Source organism: Lissotriton vulgaris, chromosome 3_1 (genome assembly GCF_964263255.1).
Source record: "Lissotriton vulgaris chromosome 3_1, aLisVul1.2, whole genome shotgun sequence".
Classification (NCBI taxonomy): Eukaryota; Metazoa; Chordata; class Amphibia; order Caudata; family Salamandridae; genus Lissotriton; species Lissotriton vulgaris.
The window spans coordinates 340,797,347-340,815,516 of record NC_141689.1 but is presented as its reverse complement, the minus strand read 5'-3'; the positions used below and the strand labels follow the sequence as shown (position 1 = coordinate 340,815,516).

At 43.5% G+C, this 18,170-nt stretch overlaps 1 protein-coding gene across 2 annotated transcripts in view; it reads left to right on the top strand.

The window, feature by feature from the left end:
- NUP155 (nucleoporin 155) overlaps positions 1-18,170 on the top strand; it is an 871,946-nt gene that overhangs the window by 144,540 nt on the left and 709,236 nt on the right. For both annotated transcript variants that reach the window (XM_086960546.1, XM_086960547.1), the window contains exons 7-10: positions 5,962-6,067; positions 6,336-6,409; positions 16,970-17,061; positions 17,600-17,697. In XM_086960546.1, the coding sequence (XP_086816672.1) occupies positions 5,962-6,067; positions 6,336-6,409; positions 16,970-17,061; positions 17,600-17,697 (370 nt within the window). The remainder of the gene's footprint in view (positions 1-5,961; positions 6,068-6,335; positions 6,410-16,969; positions 17,062-17,599; positions 17,698-18,170) is intronic.

Below are 18,170 nucleotides of genomic sequence, written 5' to 3'. Positions count from 1 at the left end.
TGGATATGCATCTCTAATGAAATAATAATTGGGTGAAGATTATGAGGCTAGGGTTGCCCATAACTAATACGGTTATGTGAAATCCTGAGTAAACCTGCCAGTTTAACAGATGACCATTCTCTCACACTGTATACTTCTCTGTTTTCTTTGTTGAACTTTAGTGGTCACAAGTTTGTACTAGACTGTTTAGCAAGATTGTTTAAATCCAGTTCTACCTATACATACGGTTATTTTGTGTACTCTCATATGAGCATTTTACCTTAAAAATGCACCAGGATTAACATCACACTTCGACAGAGTTATGGACACTTTGTCTTTATCATCGTTTCTGTAGGAACCAAACAAAGAGTGAACATTCTTTGAAAGTGATTGTTAGTTGCATAAGATAAATAAGCAGCAACTATGGCTTGTATATAATGAAAAAGCTTCCACTTAAAGCCCAGGTAACACCACCAAAATGTTGCTGCTCCTGAGTTTCGAGAAGGGAAATCCAGTGAGAAAATGACTCTCTTTAATGGATTCCCCTACAACGCTCACCTGGCCTGGCATCATGGCGTAAGTTCTCCACTAATGTGAAGTGAGCAGTGTGAGCATGCGCACATCAATGTGCTTGCAGTCACTGCAGTCCAGAAACAAGCATTGGCATAGCCAGTAGGTCTCGCCTTTGGGACCTTATAAGTGTTTAGTTATTCAGCACAATATCCTCGGTGCAACAACATCAACTGTTGCATGGCTAAACACTTATAAGGTCACAAAGGCGAGACCTATTGCATTGCAAATGCTTGTTTTAATAATGCTTAATTTGTGATCAGTTTCATTTTCAAAAAACTTTATTCGATCGTTTAAAAAAACAATCATAAAAGCACATAAAATACATTACAGCATTACAGGCTGGTTATAATGTTAAATACTTGCAATCACTAACGAAAGGGGACACATGTTAGTATATCATAAGATCAGGTCTTATCAGTTATTTGATTAGTTATGGAAACCATACTTTTCTTGACAGACACAGATTTCAAAATAAATACAGCTGTAAAAAACACACATCCGGATTGTCAAGTGCAAATAAAAGTCTCATAGCAGTTTTGATTGTGGACACAGAATATTTTTTAAAAGTGGCTTAAGATAGACAATACGGAGGTACAAGTACAATGGACAAATAAGTAAAAAGTGCTCAGTGCTCTGCTTCAAGATTCCATCACATGGGCAGAAGATAGATGGGTGCTTTTTTATCGAGGGAAAAGCCACCAGTTTATGTACGATGTTCAGTCTTAACCTGGTAAGGACATACTGGTGGGATTGCTTAGTAGCCACCTTCAAATATTTTGAGAAGCCAGAACTATGCAGATTGTTAGAATAATAAAATTGATGGGTTGTGAACTGGCTGGCGGCCTCACCGCGCAATTTAGCTTTAACCCCCAGTTAGATATTTTTTAGCTCCTTTTTTGGGATATCAGTGGCACTAGCAGGGTCTGCAGAGACATTCAGGTCAAATATGTCTCTGAATGATGTTATAACATAATTGAGCCATGGGATCAGATTACAATTATCCAGGCGTAGGCAATCATTGATGATTCTCCTGGTAAAACCAGTTTCATCCTTGGCCCAAATCGATCGCCAGGCCATTAGCGGTCTTAAACCAATGAGATCCGTCAAAAAGACCAACCCAACTTCCTGGTGAGCCAACCCAGTAGAAGCAGATGTAGGAAGACAAAGAAGTCTCTTTAAGAAACTGTTTTCCTCCACTTGCAGGTCCCCATGACGGTAATGACCCCAAACACCTGATCCATAGAGGGCAACTGGTTCATATCTATGGCGATAGACATGCAACATATCGTATATAAGTCTACTTCCCAGTTTGGAGGCAAATTTGAAGAACCCAAAAGCACTATTTCCCATCTTGTCCTTGACATTAGATATTTCCTGGGCCCATGTGCCATTACTGTTGAAAGTGATGCCAAAATAGCAGAATTTATCAACCACTTGGATATTCTGATCTTCAAACTGGAAAGTTCGTAATTTCCTGACATTCTTCCCACACGCCATAATAAATGTTTTAGCATTATTAATCTTTAATTTTCTCCCCCTAATGAAATCTGAGAATCTGTCCATTAGTCTCTGCAGACCAATAGGGGTTCTGGAAAGGAGGACCGTGTCGTCTTCATAAAGCAGCACGGGGGTCGCATGGCCCTCAACTAGCGGTGCATCAGAATTGACCGATTTCAGCTCAATATCAATGGCATTGATGAAAAGGGAAAAAAGGAGTGGGGCAAGAACACCTTCTTGTCTGATACCTGATTTAAGTTTGATGTGATTGGTGCATTTCCCCGCTTGACCAAATCAAATCCGGGCTGATCATTTGGTGTACAATCTGGCCAAAAAATAATAATGGCGGCTGCGGCGCCCACTTCTAGTAATGTAGACCACAATAACTTATGGTCCACCAGGTCGAATACACTGGATAGGTCCGCAAAGAAACAACAAACCTTGCTTGGCCCGTGTGTATTTACCTATAATCCGGTCTAGATTAATACACTGCTCAATGGTACCGAGGCCCTTGCGGAACCCATATTGGGAGTCTGCCAAAATTCCATTGGCCTCTGCCCACTCCTCCAGACGCACCAAAAGTACCCTGCTCATTATTTTCAAGGAGGAGTCTAGAAGGGAGATAGGTCGATATTTCTTGGCCTCGCGTCTTTCTCCCTTCTTATATATAGGAATAATTATGGACTCACCCCATGTAGAGGGGATGCTTTCCGTAGCTGCCGCATTAAAAACTTTAGTCAAAAAGGGGGCCCATATCAATATATCAGCCTTATACAAATCAACTGGCAACCCTTCTGGCCCCGGGGCCTTCCCTCCCTTGCTAATACGGATGGCTTTATCCACCTCCAAGACTGTGATATCAAGAGGTCGTTTTTGGATACAAACTTCAGGCTCAGAACTAATGGTGGCTTCTCCCCCTGGATTAAAAATGCAAGACCCAACTTTCCTCACTGACCTGGTCTATTAGAACAGGGTATTCCTCCTTTTTAAGGAACGGGCTATTCACAGAATCCCAAAAGAGCTTACTATCAGGGAGCTCTGCCACCTTGGAAAGATTGTCCCAGGCTTCCTCACGTAGCTCTTGCTTTCTACGTTTCTTTAATTCTTGTAGGGACTTGGTGCAGGCCCCGTCAAACCACCCTATATTGTCCCTCTTTCTATTGACCTTGGCGATTGTTAATATCTTTTTGGTTAACTCATTAATCTTTTTAAAGCCAGCAAGAATGCATGGAGCGCCTGCGTTGACATCTAAACAAACCTGCAGCTCCTGTAAGCTAGCTGCCACAATTTTTGCCAACAACCTCTCTGAATTGTCGCTACACCACTTAATCCTAAAACCGTTTGGCCCTACAAGGGGCTATTCCAACAGATGTCCTTCGAATAGCTTGGTCCTTCAGTCCCCAAAAGGAAATGGACATAGTGATACAATTATGGTCACTGAGGGTCAAGTCTAAAATAATCGGGGTGTCACAGAAAATACTAATATTCTCGGTAATAAACACATGATCAATGACAGTGGCTGAGTTCCTTCCGATAAAGGTCGGGACGGGATTACCCTCACTATCTTTTGCAGGCTGGTATATTAACAGTTCAAATTTGAGCAAGAGTGAATGAATTAAGTGACTCTCCATGCAGGGTGTGTATAAAATGGGCACAATCCTCTCCTTTTACCCCGTCAAATCCACAAACATTCGTAAAAGAGAAGGGGCACAAAGAAATGTTAAAATCCCCCCCCCCCGACCCCCCCCGCCCAAATTATATCAAAATGGCCAGAGTTGGCACCACATAAATTATCCAGGGTAAACTCTAGTTTATTAAGTACTAGAGAACTAGAGGAATCAAACACATTATTGTAATGGTTGATCAATAAAACATTGCGGCCCCCGGTATGTTGCAACCAAAGTACTTGTGAGTGAGACCCAATTTTTATATAAGATTTGACTTGCATCGGGAAGTTTACAGAAAGTATTATCAAGAGTCCTCCTTTAGCCCTGCCCATTGTTGAACTCTGCGCAGGGAGGTTATAAGAGACATACCCATCAAAGGTTATCTGTTCCGTAGACCACGTCTCTTGTAGACAGAGAATATCATAATTATTAACAATCTCCCGCCAACCAAGGGATTCTTCCTTTTTGCGCCAACCGGCAATATTCCAGTTTACAAATTTATATCCACTACCTTGGAGTCCCAGAGTCCCATACTCGGTCCTGGATCCTCTTCCAGGGGCAAAAGGGAGGGCACCGCTATTGTAGTGGCATCCAGACTCTGGGTTTGCATACCACATAAATTCGAAACCGAGTTCTGCTGAAGAATAATCCCTGGATAGTCTATTGCCTTTGGCAGGGGCTCTATTGTTGCATACCCTGGTTGGTCAGTAGGCCCCACGAGAAGTACTTTGTTCCCTTCAGGATTTCCACCCTCAGATGACATCTGGTTAACAGGGGGCAGTCAATCTACTGCATCAAGACAACTGAAACGATTGTAGTCACAAAAGGGGTCGAGGGTAGGCATGGGACCAAATCTACCAGTATATCTCCTACTTCCTCTTCTACGGTCCACCCATGTCCAGTCTTCGTCACTTCTCCCATGGACCATACCACTAGGGGGGTAAAAAAAGGACAGTGGTAATGTCTGAATAGTAGAGTCAAATGACCTATTAAAACCGGCGCATATGTGGGTGACAGTTCTAGGATCCCTAATATTTATCGTTATACAATCCCCGTTTGTTTTTACAGTCTTTCCCAACCAAGGTAACCTTCTAAGCATAACAATCTCGCTAGATAAATATGCCGGCAGTGGTCTATTCCAGTTTAACCATTTGACATTGACAACCTTACTTTTTAGAGAGCTAAAGGATTCATTTTCCTCCTCTTCTAAGGCTGGGACGCCTGCCAGAACGACCATAACTTCGGGTGGTAGGTCAGATAACCGGGGTCTTGTAACTCTGCACTCCTTTACCGGTGCTGGTGGGACAAGCTTACAGGTATCTATTCCACTGTTACAGGGAGTGTCATTACTGCTAGTGATCAAAAACGTTCAACTGTGATCACTGGGTCCTCTTCAATCCCCACATTAATATAAGGGTCTGGTTTTACTGAATTGTTGGAATCTAGGACCTTCGATAATTTAATGTGAGGGTGACCCTGTACATTTCTAAAATTAAAACTGTATCATGGACCACTTCCAGTGAATGCTGTTCAGCAGACCCTATGTGCATCTCGAAAGCCTCTCCTTAATCCCGGACTCGCAGCAAGTGCTTCACACACTGATTCGGTCTGCTTTGGCGTCTCAGACACTCTGCAGCTCCTGACTGGCTGTGACGGACACACAGGCCGACCGGAGTCACAATGGAAGCAGTCCTACTCCTCAGGAGCCTGATCTGTAAGCATCCTCAGTCTGAAAGTAAATAAAGCACAGGCCCGCTGCAGTCCAGCTTTGCTTCTGTCAAGCCTTCCCTTCCCAGACACTGATCATTTGTCTGTATGTCTTCTGCGCGCTACATATATGTGCCTCATGTTTCACTAACTATTCATACAGCGAAAGGCTTGAGGCTTGTTGGACGATAAAGAAACGTCATGATGCTTACCTACAGCACCAATACATTTGATATTCAAGTTTCAGAAACAATTGTAGCACTGGAGACAGACCAGCTCAGAACCTGGAGTCTGGACTGGCCTAGTAATTGCTCAGTAAAATAGCACGCTATAGTAGAGCACAGAGCAAATAAGTTATGCAGGGTGTATGTGAATACCTCTACCTTAAACTGTTCATGTGAAAGCTTGGGTAGTGGAGTGTCTTCTAAAAGTTCTGCTGCTGGCTAGTTTAGCAATGAGTTGTGAACATTTTTTTTCTGACATGAAAATATTCGTATCATTTCTTATGCCACGCCGTTGTCTTTTTTTTCCCTTGAAGGCAGAAACCGGGTGGTTCAGCCAGCGCTGCAGGAAAATAAATCATTCAAAGAGCACTCTCTCCTTCCTTGTCCCATCAGTGCTGCAGTTTACGTTCTCTGAGGACGGTTGGTACTAAGAGCTTGTGGAGAAAGAACATTATTATCACTACAATTGTACCCTGTTGCAGATCTTTTATCTCTGTTCCCAGCCCTGCCCTTACGCATGCACCCAGAATGGCGCGATTTTATTATCAAAAGTGATTGTGTGTATATTCCCCTTTTCCTTGATTTTGATGACGACAGGATTATGTTGCGGTGTGATGGGGGAGGGAAGGGACCCAGAATTTTAAAAGGAGATTTATTTGAAGTTTACATTTTGATTTTGTTTCCCTAGACCCTATAGTCCAGATTGCCATTGACAACTCCCGGAACACTTTATACACTCGGTCAGAGAAAGGCGTTATTCAGGTACAGAGTTCTAGTATTTTCTTTCCATGTCCAATAAAGGCTTCTCTGCTAAGTAAGATATACAAATCCACATGAAATAGTGGGCAAATGTTGTTTAATTTTAGAAACATCATTGTTAGGTTCTTTAACTTTTATTTTATTACTTTTTTTGTGCTAATTAAGAGGAGTACGTGGCACTAAAGAGAAAATACCAACATGCCAAATGTGTTGGTTCCACATCTACAAATAATTATAAAAGTACTGTTTGAGGAAAAAATTCAGCTGTATCGCAGATGCTGGCAACTACAAGCGAAGAACTCTTAGAATTTTCTATGAAGTAGCAAATTCGCTTCAATTCGGTCATATGCTCAGTTTCATCCAAAAATTGTGTTCGGACCAGGGCTCTTATTTCACCTGTAAAATGGAAATTTCTGGGAGAGCATTGGACTTCATATCCTCTTGATAAGCCTTGTCATCACGTAGCGGTTCAAATGTTCTTCCATGATCTGCAAATGGCAAAGATTCCATAATCTGAAAGTGTCAAGACTTGGTCTTGTATCTTAGCCCATCAAAGGAAAAGATAAACTAATTATCCCACTGCTGCCTAGCAACCCGATGGGTCTAACCAATTCTGTGTAACCAGATACGGCAGTGACTTTTGCACCAGGGTACATGTTCCACGGGAGGCTGTGAAGCATCTTGAGTGGGCTAAGAGTGTTTATTTGCTCCTTCGTAGACACTCAGTTATTGCCCAGTGTGCAGGTTTCTTGCGGCAGGACTAGGTCTGGAGCCCATCTTGCCAAGTATTTCAGGACCATCCCTCTTATTTGCTCCCTAGCCCCTTTACATTCTAAGAGCGGATTGTGAGGTGCATCTGTGCCTCAGTGTGTCTGTGCCTCAGTGTGTACGACATGGCAAGATTTAGTACAGTGTGCTTAGGGATTCTCATTCAGTCATCCTATGGTTGCCAATGTGTCTTCCCCCTCCCCAAGTTAACCCTGGCTTTCCCCGGGAAGATTCCAGGCTGACCACGTTCCTGACAGTAATGGGTCTGACGGATCTCTGGCGGGCCAGGGACCTAGTCGTGGGACAGTACTTATTTAATGTTAATGCCATACAATCTTTGTCATGCCTAGATTAATTCCTGATCCTGACATTCCTCCTGGGGCGCTGCTAAGAGATCGAATACCTTCCATGGGGCATCTCTGACCATGCAACTCTTGAGTCTGCCGCTAACGCACACTGCTCCCAGCATCACCCTGGACTGGTGACTGGACCCAGGGATGCAGACAGCCTGGCAGACGAAGAGGTTTGCTCAGGAGGGGACAGAACTATATGTTCAAGGCATATGATCTGCAAAAGCCTTTGCTTATGGGAGGCGTTCAAAATGGTGATATAGGGCCACCTTATCACGCTCGTAGCCTGGAAGAGGAAAGACGAGGATAGAGAGACTAAGGAGCTAGAGGCCACACTGGCAACGTTGCAGGCCCAATAGGTCCAACAGCAGGGTGATCATATAGCTTCCCAAATAGAGAAAAGAAGAGATGACAATCGAGCCCTGCTGCACCAGGAGGTGGGTATTTTATAGGTTCAAACAGTACAACCTGTACGAAGTGGGCAACAAGGCGGCATTGATGACTTGCAGGGAAGAGGAGCGGAGATAGGTCAATGAAATACACATTGGTGAGGTCCACATGGTGACGATGGTGGTTGCAATAGACTGGGTGTTTGCAGACTACTTGCGAGATGCATAACTCAGTCAAGTGGTCTCGGATCCTACACAGGGCACAGATAGGTTCCACCATGATATCCCAGTCCCACAATTTCTAGAGGGGGAGATACAGGAGGGTGAGATTGCAGATGCTCTGTTGCAGTTGAAATCAGCGGAAACATGAACCCAAGTGGGATGCTCCCGGAATTCTTTAACTGTGGATGACGCCAAGCAGATAAACTAATCAGGAAATGCTCTATGATGCAAGATCCGCAGGAGAACTCCATTGTAACCTTCAGCAGGTGAATATTGTCCTGATCTACAAACACGGGAAACATCTGACAATTGCTCTTCCTATAGGCCAATCTCGCTCCTTAAGTTGAGATAAGTGTGCTTGCTAAGGTACTGGCGACTCGGCTGATGCACGTAATCCATATTGTTGTTGCACCAGACCAATCTAGGTTCATGCCCTACAGATTCACCAGACATAACCTGTGGAGCCTTTTTGGTTGTCTGGCACTCAAGGGGTGGATGTGAGAACCAGCCACTCTGCTGGCTCTGAACTCAATAAAGGCATTTGACTCCCTGGAAAGGCCCTACATGTTGGTGTTTATTGGAGACAGTGGGCTTCAGCCATTCTTTCGGTTGCTGGGTGCGACTGCAGTACCCAAGACTAATGGCACAGTTCCTGGATCAACTACGCAATGTTGGAAGAATTTGCATTGGGGAGGGGGATGAAGACAGAAATGCCTCTTGTCTCTCATTCTCTTCATGATAGCAATGGAACCACTGATTACCTGGACCAGCTGAGACGTCCTTCTCAAGGGATTGCGCTGGGACCCCGGCTGAGAGGAGGTCGTCTCGCTGTATGCGGACAGCTTGTCCTGTACCTCGTGGGGCCGGAGGACTAGTACATAGTATCCGTGTCATCTTTGCTTTCTTTGGTTGGTTCTCTGGACTATGCATTATTTGGGAGAAATCGTATGTGTTCCCCCTGGTAGGAGGGCGGCAAAGGAGATGGGTGTGTAATTGCCCAATACCTACAGAGGAAAGAGGATTCCGCTGCCTGGATTTTTATGTTACTAGGTACCAACCGCTTTCCCTCGAAAATAACCCCAGGCAGAATTCTGAAGGATTATTAACAGGACATGAGCCACTAGCGCAGGCTACCCATATCCCTGTTGGGCCGTGCAGCCCTGTACACAATGATAAATCTCCCAAAGTTCTTATACACAATCCAGAACTCTCTCTCCCTGGTACCTGAACATTTATTTGGACTGGTTGAAGCTGTCATCAGACTCCTCCTGAGGAATGGAAGTGCCCCTCAAATATTGGTAGTAATAAATGATTGGTCGTTCACAGAACAATGCGAGCCCACGATGATGGCTGACATACGGGCCATTGACCCAAATGGATAAGTCCTAGAGTTATATGGGAGGGGGCAACTGGACTCCTACTGCCCCCAACAGCTATGTAGATTAGGACATGGAGAGTGGTCACTAATAAAATTGGGTGGGTGGCAAAATCACACTAGAAACGCCTCAATTTGATGCTGTGTTCTTGACCTAGGTGCAGTAGGTGGAGGGCGGTAGGAAGTGGGACCAGTTGGGGATCTCGAAAGTGGGGGACATGTGGACGGATACAGGTATAATGTCATTAGCAGACCTTCAGACCCAATGTGAGCTCAGAAGGACACAATATTTATAGTAACTACAAGTCCGACACCTCCTGTGAAAATATATAGAGACACCAGAGGATGTACCTGATGAAACTACACTACTACTCTATCTCACTGTTTTATAGAACACAGGTGGCTAATACCCCCTCTCCTCCCCAGAGAGCTCTACAGGATAAGTGGCCTGGGAATCATCTAAGACGGCGAATGGAGCGATGCCTCTGGGTACTCGTGCGAGGTCGAAATCAGGACAGGATTCTAACTTAAGTCAAAATCCTGCGCAGTGCGTACTACCCAATGACGTAATTATTTGCGATGGGCAAGGCCACAACAGATCGATGCTTAAGATGATGCGCACAACAGGGTACCCTGAGGCATACACCATGGGATTGCAATTAACTCTGTACTTTATAGAAGGGTGTTCAGAACAGGATATTGCAGGCTCTTGAACCGCCTCTAGAGCTCAACCCCAGAGTGATTATGCTATCACTTTAGGGATCAGAAGATACACAATCGATGGACGGAATGCAGAACAAATCAAAACATTCACCCCCAGTCAAGAAATCTGGGTTAAATCCATCATTCTTTTGCTAACCATAGGCAAATCAGTCATGATCCTGTGCCTCATGGGAACAGTCCAGCTGCCAAGCCAGGTCCTCCCAGGACCGGAAACAAGCATCCTAGGACCTGTTTTGGGGTTTCACCCCTCATCAGCCAGGATAGCTTGATTCCAGTGGCACAGTGAACCCCGGACCCACGTCTGGGCATACCTGGCGCACTTAGGGCAAGAAAGCAAAAGATACACAATTGATGGAATGTCCATCAATTGTTCTTTTTGCATTTGTCACCCCGAGTTGTATGGGTATGCTCAGACGTGAGTCCCGTGCCATCCATGCCACTGGAGTCACGCTATCCTGGCTGATGAGGGCTGAAAGCCCGAAACCGGTCCTAGGATGCTTGTTTCCAGTCCAGGGAGGACCTGGCCTTAGAGTTCGGGCTGGACTGTTCGCATTTTGTGCAGGGTCAAGACTGATTTGCATATGGCTGGGTCCAAGCTGGAATGGCATGGTGACCAAAAAAACGTTGGATTTAGGCCCAGATCTCTGTACTGGGGTGAATGTATGACATTGTTCTGCATTCTGTCCATCAATTGTTCTTTTTGCATTTATCACTTTAGGGATAGCAAAGATTGGACACATATGCGGTCCTCTTTTGTAACATTGTTTTAGGTAGATGTGAGACTAATATGGACTGGTGTATGAGGGCTGAACAGCTGATCTATAGTGCCAGAGCATGCCCATGTAAATTCACTGAGATATGGGGCACTTGGCGAGGCCTGATAATGGGCATGGGATGAACTATCTCTGGAACACTAGATCTGGCTCCCACAGTTGAGAAGGGGTCTCTGTGCGGGGTAGTAGCATGTGGAAGGCATGGAGGATATTCTCTACCTCCCCAGGTCATGTGGGAGAACCCAAGAGGAGGAAGAGACTTTTGGGACTAAGTACTAGCTCATCAAGACTTGTTTTGAGTGTACCCTTTTCCGATTTGTTGGGGGGTAGGGTGGGTTGAATTGGTATTCCTTTTGTTTTTTTTGTATGGAATGCTAAGATATCTGAATAAAAGAGAATATAAAATAATCAAATTAATGCATCACTGCAGGAGTAGTCTCCTGGGAAATGTAAGGATGCTATACTTCAGTGAAGAGACCAAGCGCTAACCCTTAACTTCTACAAACCTGCAGACTCTTGATTTAAAAAAAATATATTTTTGATATGTACCTGGGATTATGATTCTGACAACGTGGGTTGATTCTTACATGTGCATCTGTGAATGGTACTAGTGCTGCAGAACTTTAGTTACAGGTAAGTCACTTTTTGATTATTTATAGCTGTAATTAATATATGTACGTTAAAAATAAGTGTGTCCCAGCACAAGAGTCTAGTTAGCATTAACAATATTTCTACTTCCTGGCTGTCTCTTTTATTCTCGGCTTAATAGTACCTTGCCACCAGGTGGTGAGATGGAATGTGGTGCAGTTGTCTTCAACTTCTAAGGGCTCTGGATGTCTTTATTATGTTTTCTCACTTTGTATTTTCTTTTTTTAACTCCAGCCACCTTATGCCATAGTGTTGCAGATCTAAACCATTCATATTGTGCCCTTGGACATTTGCAGAAGCTAACCTCTTAACATCTGCATTTCTCTTTGGGGATGAGTCCTGTGGCACATGCATGTGCTTTTTCCAACGTTCAGTTTAAGCTTCCTCTGATATGTATTCATAGCATTGGTGATCCCATCTCACAGGATATAAATGATCACATCATCAGGAAGAGGAGTCAAATCTTGAGTACAGAGTCTCAGTAATCTGGCTGTGTATAAAGTGCCCTCTATGGCAGTGGACAGTACCCCGTGTGGCAGCCTTATCTCCCTCACTGCCCTTTAGTAACTTGTGTTAGCCTCCTGAGGACCAAACCCTTATCAACTCTAGAGATTTTGCTTTACTGTCTGGTAAATTCCCACTTACCTTCTTGGCATAGATGGCCTTGGCCTTGCCTGTTCTGTAAGATAGAACCAAATTCTTTTTTCTGTCGCTAATGCAAATTAGGTGACCTAGACTCAGTCTGCTGTCTTAACGCCCTTGGTGGATTGAGCTGCACACGTCCCGGAGGAGCATAGCTCCTCCGGGACGTGTCTTCTCTTGCTGCCTCATAAGTTCTGTCCAACTCCTGACTCCAAGCTGGCGAACTGGAAACACGGAACCCCCACCACAGCAGCTTGCTACTATATGACCTTATCAACGGGCACAATCAAAGCAGTGTCTTGCCTATGCAGAGCGCTCCACGCAGATGGCCTATGTCCATTAGAAAAGCTGTGACTCAAGTGGGAGTAGGGATTTGGGTATACCAATCCCGGCCAAAGAATGGGATAATATACTGGCTCGGACACCACGAGTATCCAAAAATGTGTGATTCAGGCTGATAGACTATTATGTCCTGCATAGAGCATACCTGACCCCCGAATGCATAAGCAGATATTTCCAAGTAGAAGATGCGGCTTGCCCACGATGTGGCACACTCCAGGCCTACATCCTACATATGTTCTGGGACTGACCCCAGCTACAGGAATTCTGGGAAGGCGTTGTACAGACGGTGAATGAGGTTATAGATAGGGAGCTGCCACGCTTGCCGGCTTATTGCCTATTGGGCTGGTTTCCCCATCCGGCAAAAACGAAAGTCACTAGCAAATTCCAAGACCTGGCATATATTCTGGCAAAACGAGAAATAACCAGGAACTGGAAATTGAAGGGGGGGACCCAGGTTGACCACCTTGCTCAAAGAACTCCTGGAATGGACAGGATACGAGCGATGCGTACTTAATGCAAGCATCTGAGAGGACTATGGCACATAGAGATAGCTAGGGCCTGGAGGACCTTCGTACACAACCTCGAATATCCAGACCTAGAAACCTCGGAGGATGAAAGAGAAACCGCATAAGGTTGGCACTCCACTAAAAATACATCACTTCACCCTGCGCACCCAAATAGGAAGCCTATAACACACTTGGACCCAGCACCTCACACAAGACTCACTATCAAGATGACTTAGAGGGTGTGTGGGACGTTAGTTAATGTTATAGTTTTAACCTCATTGGACCATACAAATTAGCTGCAAATGCACCAAATGAGAGCACTGTGGAAATGTTAAAACCCAATGAAACAAACTAAATTATTGTATTGTTACAGCATGCAAATGCAAAAATGCCTAATAAAATAAGATTACAAAAAAATTACAAACAATTCCTGACTCCTCTCTTACAGTTGAACCTAGATCCTGATTGAGACAGTTAGAAAAGAGTCTAATTACAAGAGGAAACAGAGAAGGATTGATACCTTCTCCCTGCGTTATGAGTGATTCTGTTACATTTGCTACCCTTCCCCCTTTGCCTCCAGGTGCTTATTTTACTCTACGGCCTCCAAGGGAAAGATTTTACAGTCATTACTCCAAAGTATTATCCCCCCTCCCTCTGCCACCCACTCCTCCTCTGCTTGGTTTGGCAGGTAATTATGATACCAGAGCACTAAAGGATCCAGAAATACTGGCCACCTCCCACCTCGCATCAGATTCTTTATCGACAAGGGTTTATTCTCTTCTGGATCTCTTTGCTTCAGATGCAAGATCATTGCTTCTGAACGATGCCTAGGAGAAGTACAAGTCCTACTTAGCTAACGAGGCAAGCTGCTGATAATCACATTTCTAATCAACACAGTAACAAGAACAACAAACATGTTACTCCATGTGCAGAATAACATAGCTGAAGTCTTTAGAACCAAAGTTAGAAGTGCAAGAGAAAGTAATTCAACTTCTTTCCCTTGGGTGGGAATGGTGGCAAAGAAGTCCTTCCCGAATCCTTTTGAGAAAATGGGTTGAAGGCCACATCATAAATCTCTACAAGCTCAACAAGTTCCTTTTTCTAAAAGTTAAACATTTTAACTTTTGGCCTAGCTCCTGGCAACTTTCCTAAACAACAACCTGTTGTGTTCAGTGGGCTGAAGGATGCCTACTTTGATGTACCGGTCCTGAGTTATCTCAGCTATTTAGTGGAACTAACACAACTAGTAGAAAGTGATGCCCTTTGGCTTGAATGTCCCCCTCGTCCACAAGCCTACATTACGATCTGGCTTTTCTTCAGCTCCGGAAAGTCGACTGCTTAACTTTTTTGGACAATTGATCACTAGTTTGTCAAGGGAGCTAGCAGATACTAGTCCTGCTCTAATGACCAGGACCATATTCAGTCTTGGGCTGTCATAGAAAAGAACTTGTAAAATTCTTCCTGATTCTCTAAAAGAAAATCAGTTTTATCTGCAACTTTCTGTATGCAGACTTGAATAGACCTTCCTTACAGAGGAATATCTGCTATTAGACAAACTGTGGGCCATTTAAGAATGACTCTATATTGGCAATTGAATTTGAGACCACAGGCATCTTGAATTGGGTGGCACCCATTCCTAGCTTCATATGTCTTCCTGAGGGGAAAGGCAGGGTATCAGTTGCTTAGAAGTCTTTCCAAGCCAGCCCATATTCATCCAGCCTTTGTATTAGTTATGTGACGGTGGGGACGTGCTCCCAGTTTTCTGGTGGGGAATCCAATACACTTTTTGTGACTTGTTGGACGGACCAGATTTGTCCATCCACATAAACTTGTAGGAGCACAATACCAAATTTGTTACCCTCAAATCCTTCTTTCCTGTGCTCAAGATTGTGGTGTATTTGGCCATGAAGGCTATACATTTTACTCTGTAATAAAGTGGGGTAACCTCCTTTGCCAGCTTGGAAGGGTACTATGGAAGTGAGCAATTATGTTGAGCATATTAATGACCAGAAAGCATCATAGAATGAGCAGGTATTTTAACTCTCATGAATGTGGGAACTTCATGAAGCACTGAAGTCGGGCTTTAATGCTGCATCCAGACCATCATTTTAGCTAGATGGGCAGAGGTGACTTAGTGTATAGTTGAAGATAAATGCTTCTGTATATCCTTCCTTCAACACCTTTAATTCAGATATTCCTATAGCGAGTACTGGCCAGCTCTGTGCACATTTTAGCTCTGGTTGCTATTCCTTGATGCTATCAAGTACTATTTCACACATCTATATCTTCTTCCTAGAGAACAAATCAATCGCTATAGATGAGGGACACCATCTATGTGCAAGAGAAAGTTTTGCACCTCTCCTTACCATCTTTTAGTTTGAGCACCTGGCTTCTGAGAATTTAGTATTTGTTAACTTTGGTCTATCCTCAGTGAACTTGGACATCCAAGTAGCTGCCAGTAAGTGTGCCATCAGATCACAGCATAGAAGCTAGTGGCTAAAGTTGTTCTTTTATAACTGCCTAAAGCGATATAGGATAGTTCATAAGCTTGGTGGATCATGTCATGTTAGTCTCTAAAATCCTTGCCTAATTCGGCAACTAGCTGGACACTTTCAAGACCTACTTTGTGACCATTGCACCTACAGGCCCCTTCTCCACCCTCAAAGATGGGTTTAATAGGCAATTAACAGGAGTACTGCATGTGTTTCTTTCTATCAGTTGCCCTGCAATTATTTGGGATATGTGTCTAGACCTGGCTAGATGTCGCACAGATGTTTCAAACCCAAGGCCTATTGTGACTTAAAATGCTTCTCTTAGAAGACCTTTTGTCCAGTTACTGTATCTTTTATCAGGAGTATTAGGGAGCTTCAATCCCTAGAGTCCTTTTATCTATCCAGTGTTCTAGCAAGGTATGTGGTGTGGAGGCTCTTCTGGGGAAACATTGTGTATTTTCTAGTTAGGCAGTCCTTTGAGCTCAGGCCAAACCCAACATCACTGGATCTATTGGATTCCTGCATTTACTCTGCTGTACTTTTTGAGGGTCAGAACCTTAATCTGGTGTCAGAGCTAAGGCAGCTTCGGTACCTTTCTCCCAAGCAGGTAGCATTCAGGTGTTTAGAGAGTCTCTGGACTTAAGCTTTTTTCCTTTTCAGTGCACTGTTTGATCAGGCGATTCAACCCGAACCTTCTCTTCCTCCATTTCTTTTTTGAAACTTTTTAATGTGATTTTCATGTAATCCAAAACAACAAAATGCATTGGCACCAGGGCATCTGAAAATGCCTCTTTCTAATACATTGTGGCGGCTAAACAGTGTTTGTAAATATTGTCTAAGCAATTGGGGGATGTCCCAAGTTAATGGTATCTGGAAGTTGGAGGTGACGGACAAATGTAGGCATTTCGGATAGAGGAGCACATCATCCCGTAGAGGTAAATCTGGTGCTTCTCGCCACTGCCCCGTCTATGCCCCATATCTCTCTTCCTCCATTTCTGCTGTGTTTGTTGTGGAATCTGCCCTCAGGTGGAGAATGGGGAACTGCCGGAACGAAGGGAGTAGGACAAAGTTACCTTTATAGATCCCCCATTACTGATAGTCCGTAAATTATCTTCCATAATCTCCCCCCTCCCAGTCATCTCTTGCTTGAAGGCAAAACTGATGGGGATTGGTAAGAGTGCACTATTGTCAATGCAGGAGCAGGGTGCACAGAAATCCTGCTCAACAGCTATTAAACCAATGTCTGTTCTCACAAGCAGGTGGTGCAGTAGGTTGATATTGGGACTAAAAGTAACTAAGTCGCTGTAAAGGTAACTTTATCTTTAATTTCCAGGTGTACGATTTGGGTTGTGACGGTCAAGGGATGAGCAGAATTGCATCCGTCTCGCAAAGTTCAATTGTTTCTGCAGCTGGAAATATTGCCAGGTAATACTGCCACCATGTTGGGAATTTTTATCAAACATAGCATTTTCAAAGACACGTTTAATGTCGAAACTGTCAAGGAATTGCTGACATTTTTCCGATAACATGGCACTGTCAGAAGTGTTTTGGAGCTCCTAGGCTGCATCCAAGACACTCATAACAGCAATACTAATTGCACTTTTATTCGTTTTAGAACATTGTTTTGAACCATGACTGTTTTAACGAGCTACTGATATATATTCATATTCAGAGAGAAATTGACTAAACACTGTTTTTTCCTGCGTGCGTTTTGATTCTCCTTTCAAAGAGACTATGTTATTTTTGTCTCAACCCTCCATTTGCATCACCTTCTCTTGCAACGTCTTCACTTCTTTGAGCCTCATTATGAGGTCCGTGAATTTAGGTAGCCGAGTCTCTCACCACACCTGAAAAAAAACCTTTATCTCTGAGGATGTTGACAATGGCTGTAAATGGTTTGTTTTCGAGTTTGGCATTGATCACTTGAAAGCTGATTAAACATTTTTTTTACCTCTTTACTTAGGACGATTGACCGCACTGTTTTTAAGCCAATTATTCAGATTGCGGTCATCGAAAAATCGGAATCCATAGACTGCCAGTTGTTAGCAGTCACACAATCGGGTAAGATAAAAAATGCCTGTTTTGAAGTTTTTTGAACTCTTTAATTAGAACAAATCTTATAAAACATACGTTCGCCAAAGTTCTTGTTTTTCATTTTTTTTGTTCTAAAAGTTTAATTGAATTTTTGAATAACTGAAAAAAGGAGGCACATTCCAAACCAAGCATTCCTTGACAAGACAGGATATTGACTGGTGCTTAAGAATGGTATAAATAGTCCATCCATATTGCCTACAATCAGAGAAAGGGATTAATATATATTTTTAAATGTTTATTTATAACATTTTCACATACATAGACTATGGGCAATCGATTATGCAAATTAAGTCTTCAATACATAGTCGATCAATCAAGACATTCAGGTAGTGAGTGAAGGGTCTACTGCATACATGTGGATTCATGCGGTAGGGTCACATTTTACCAGTGTTCTAATCAACTATTGACAATTATGGCAATAATGGTCCAGTAAAAAAGTA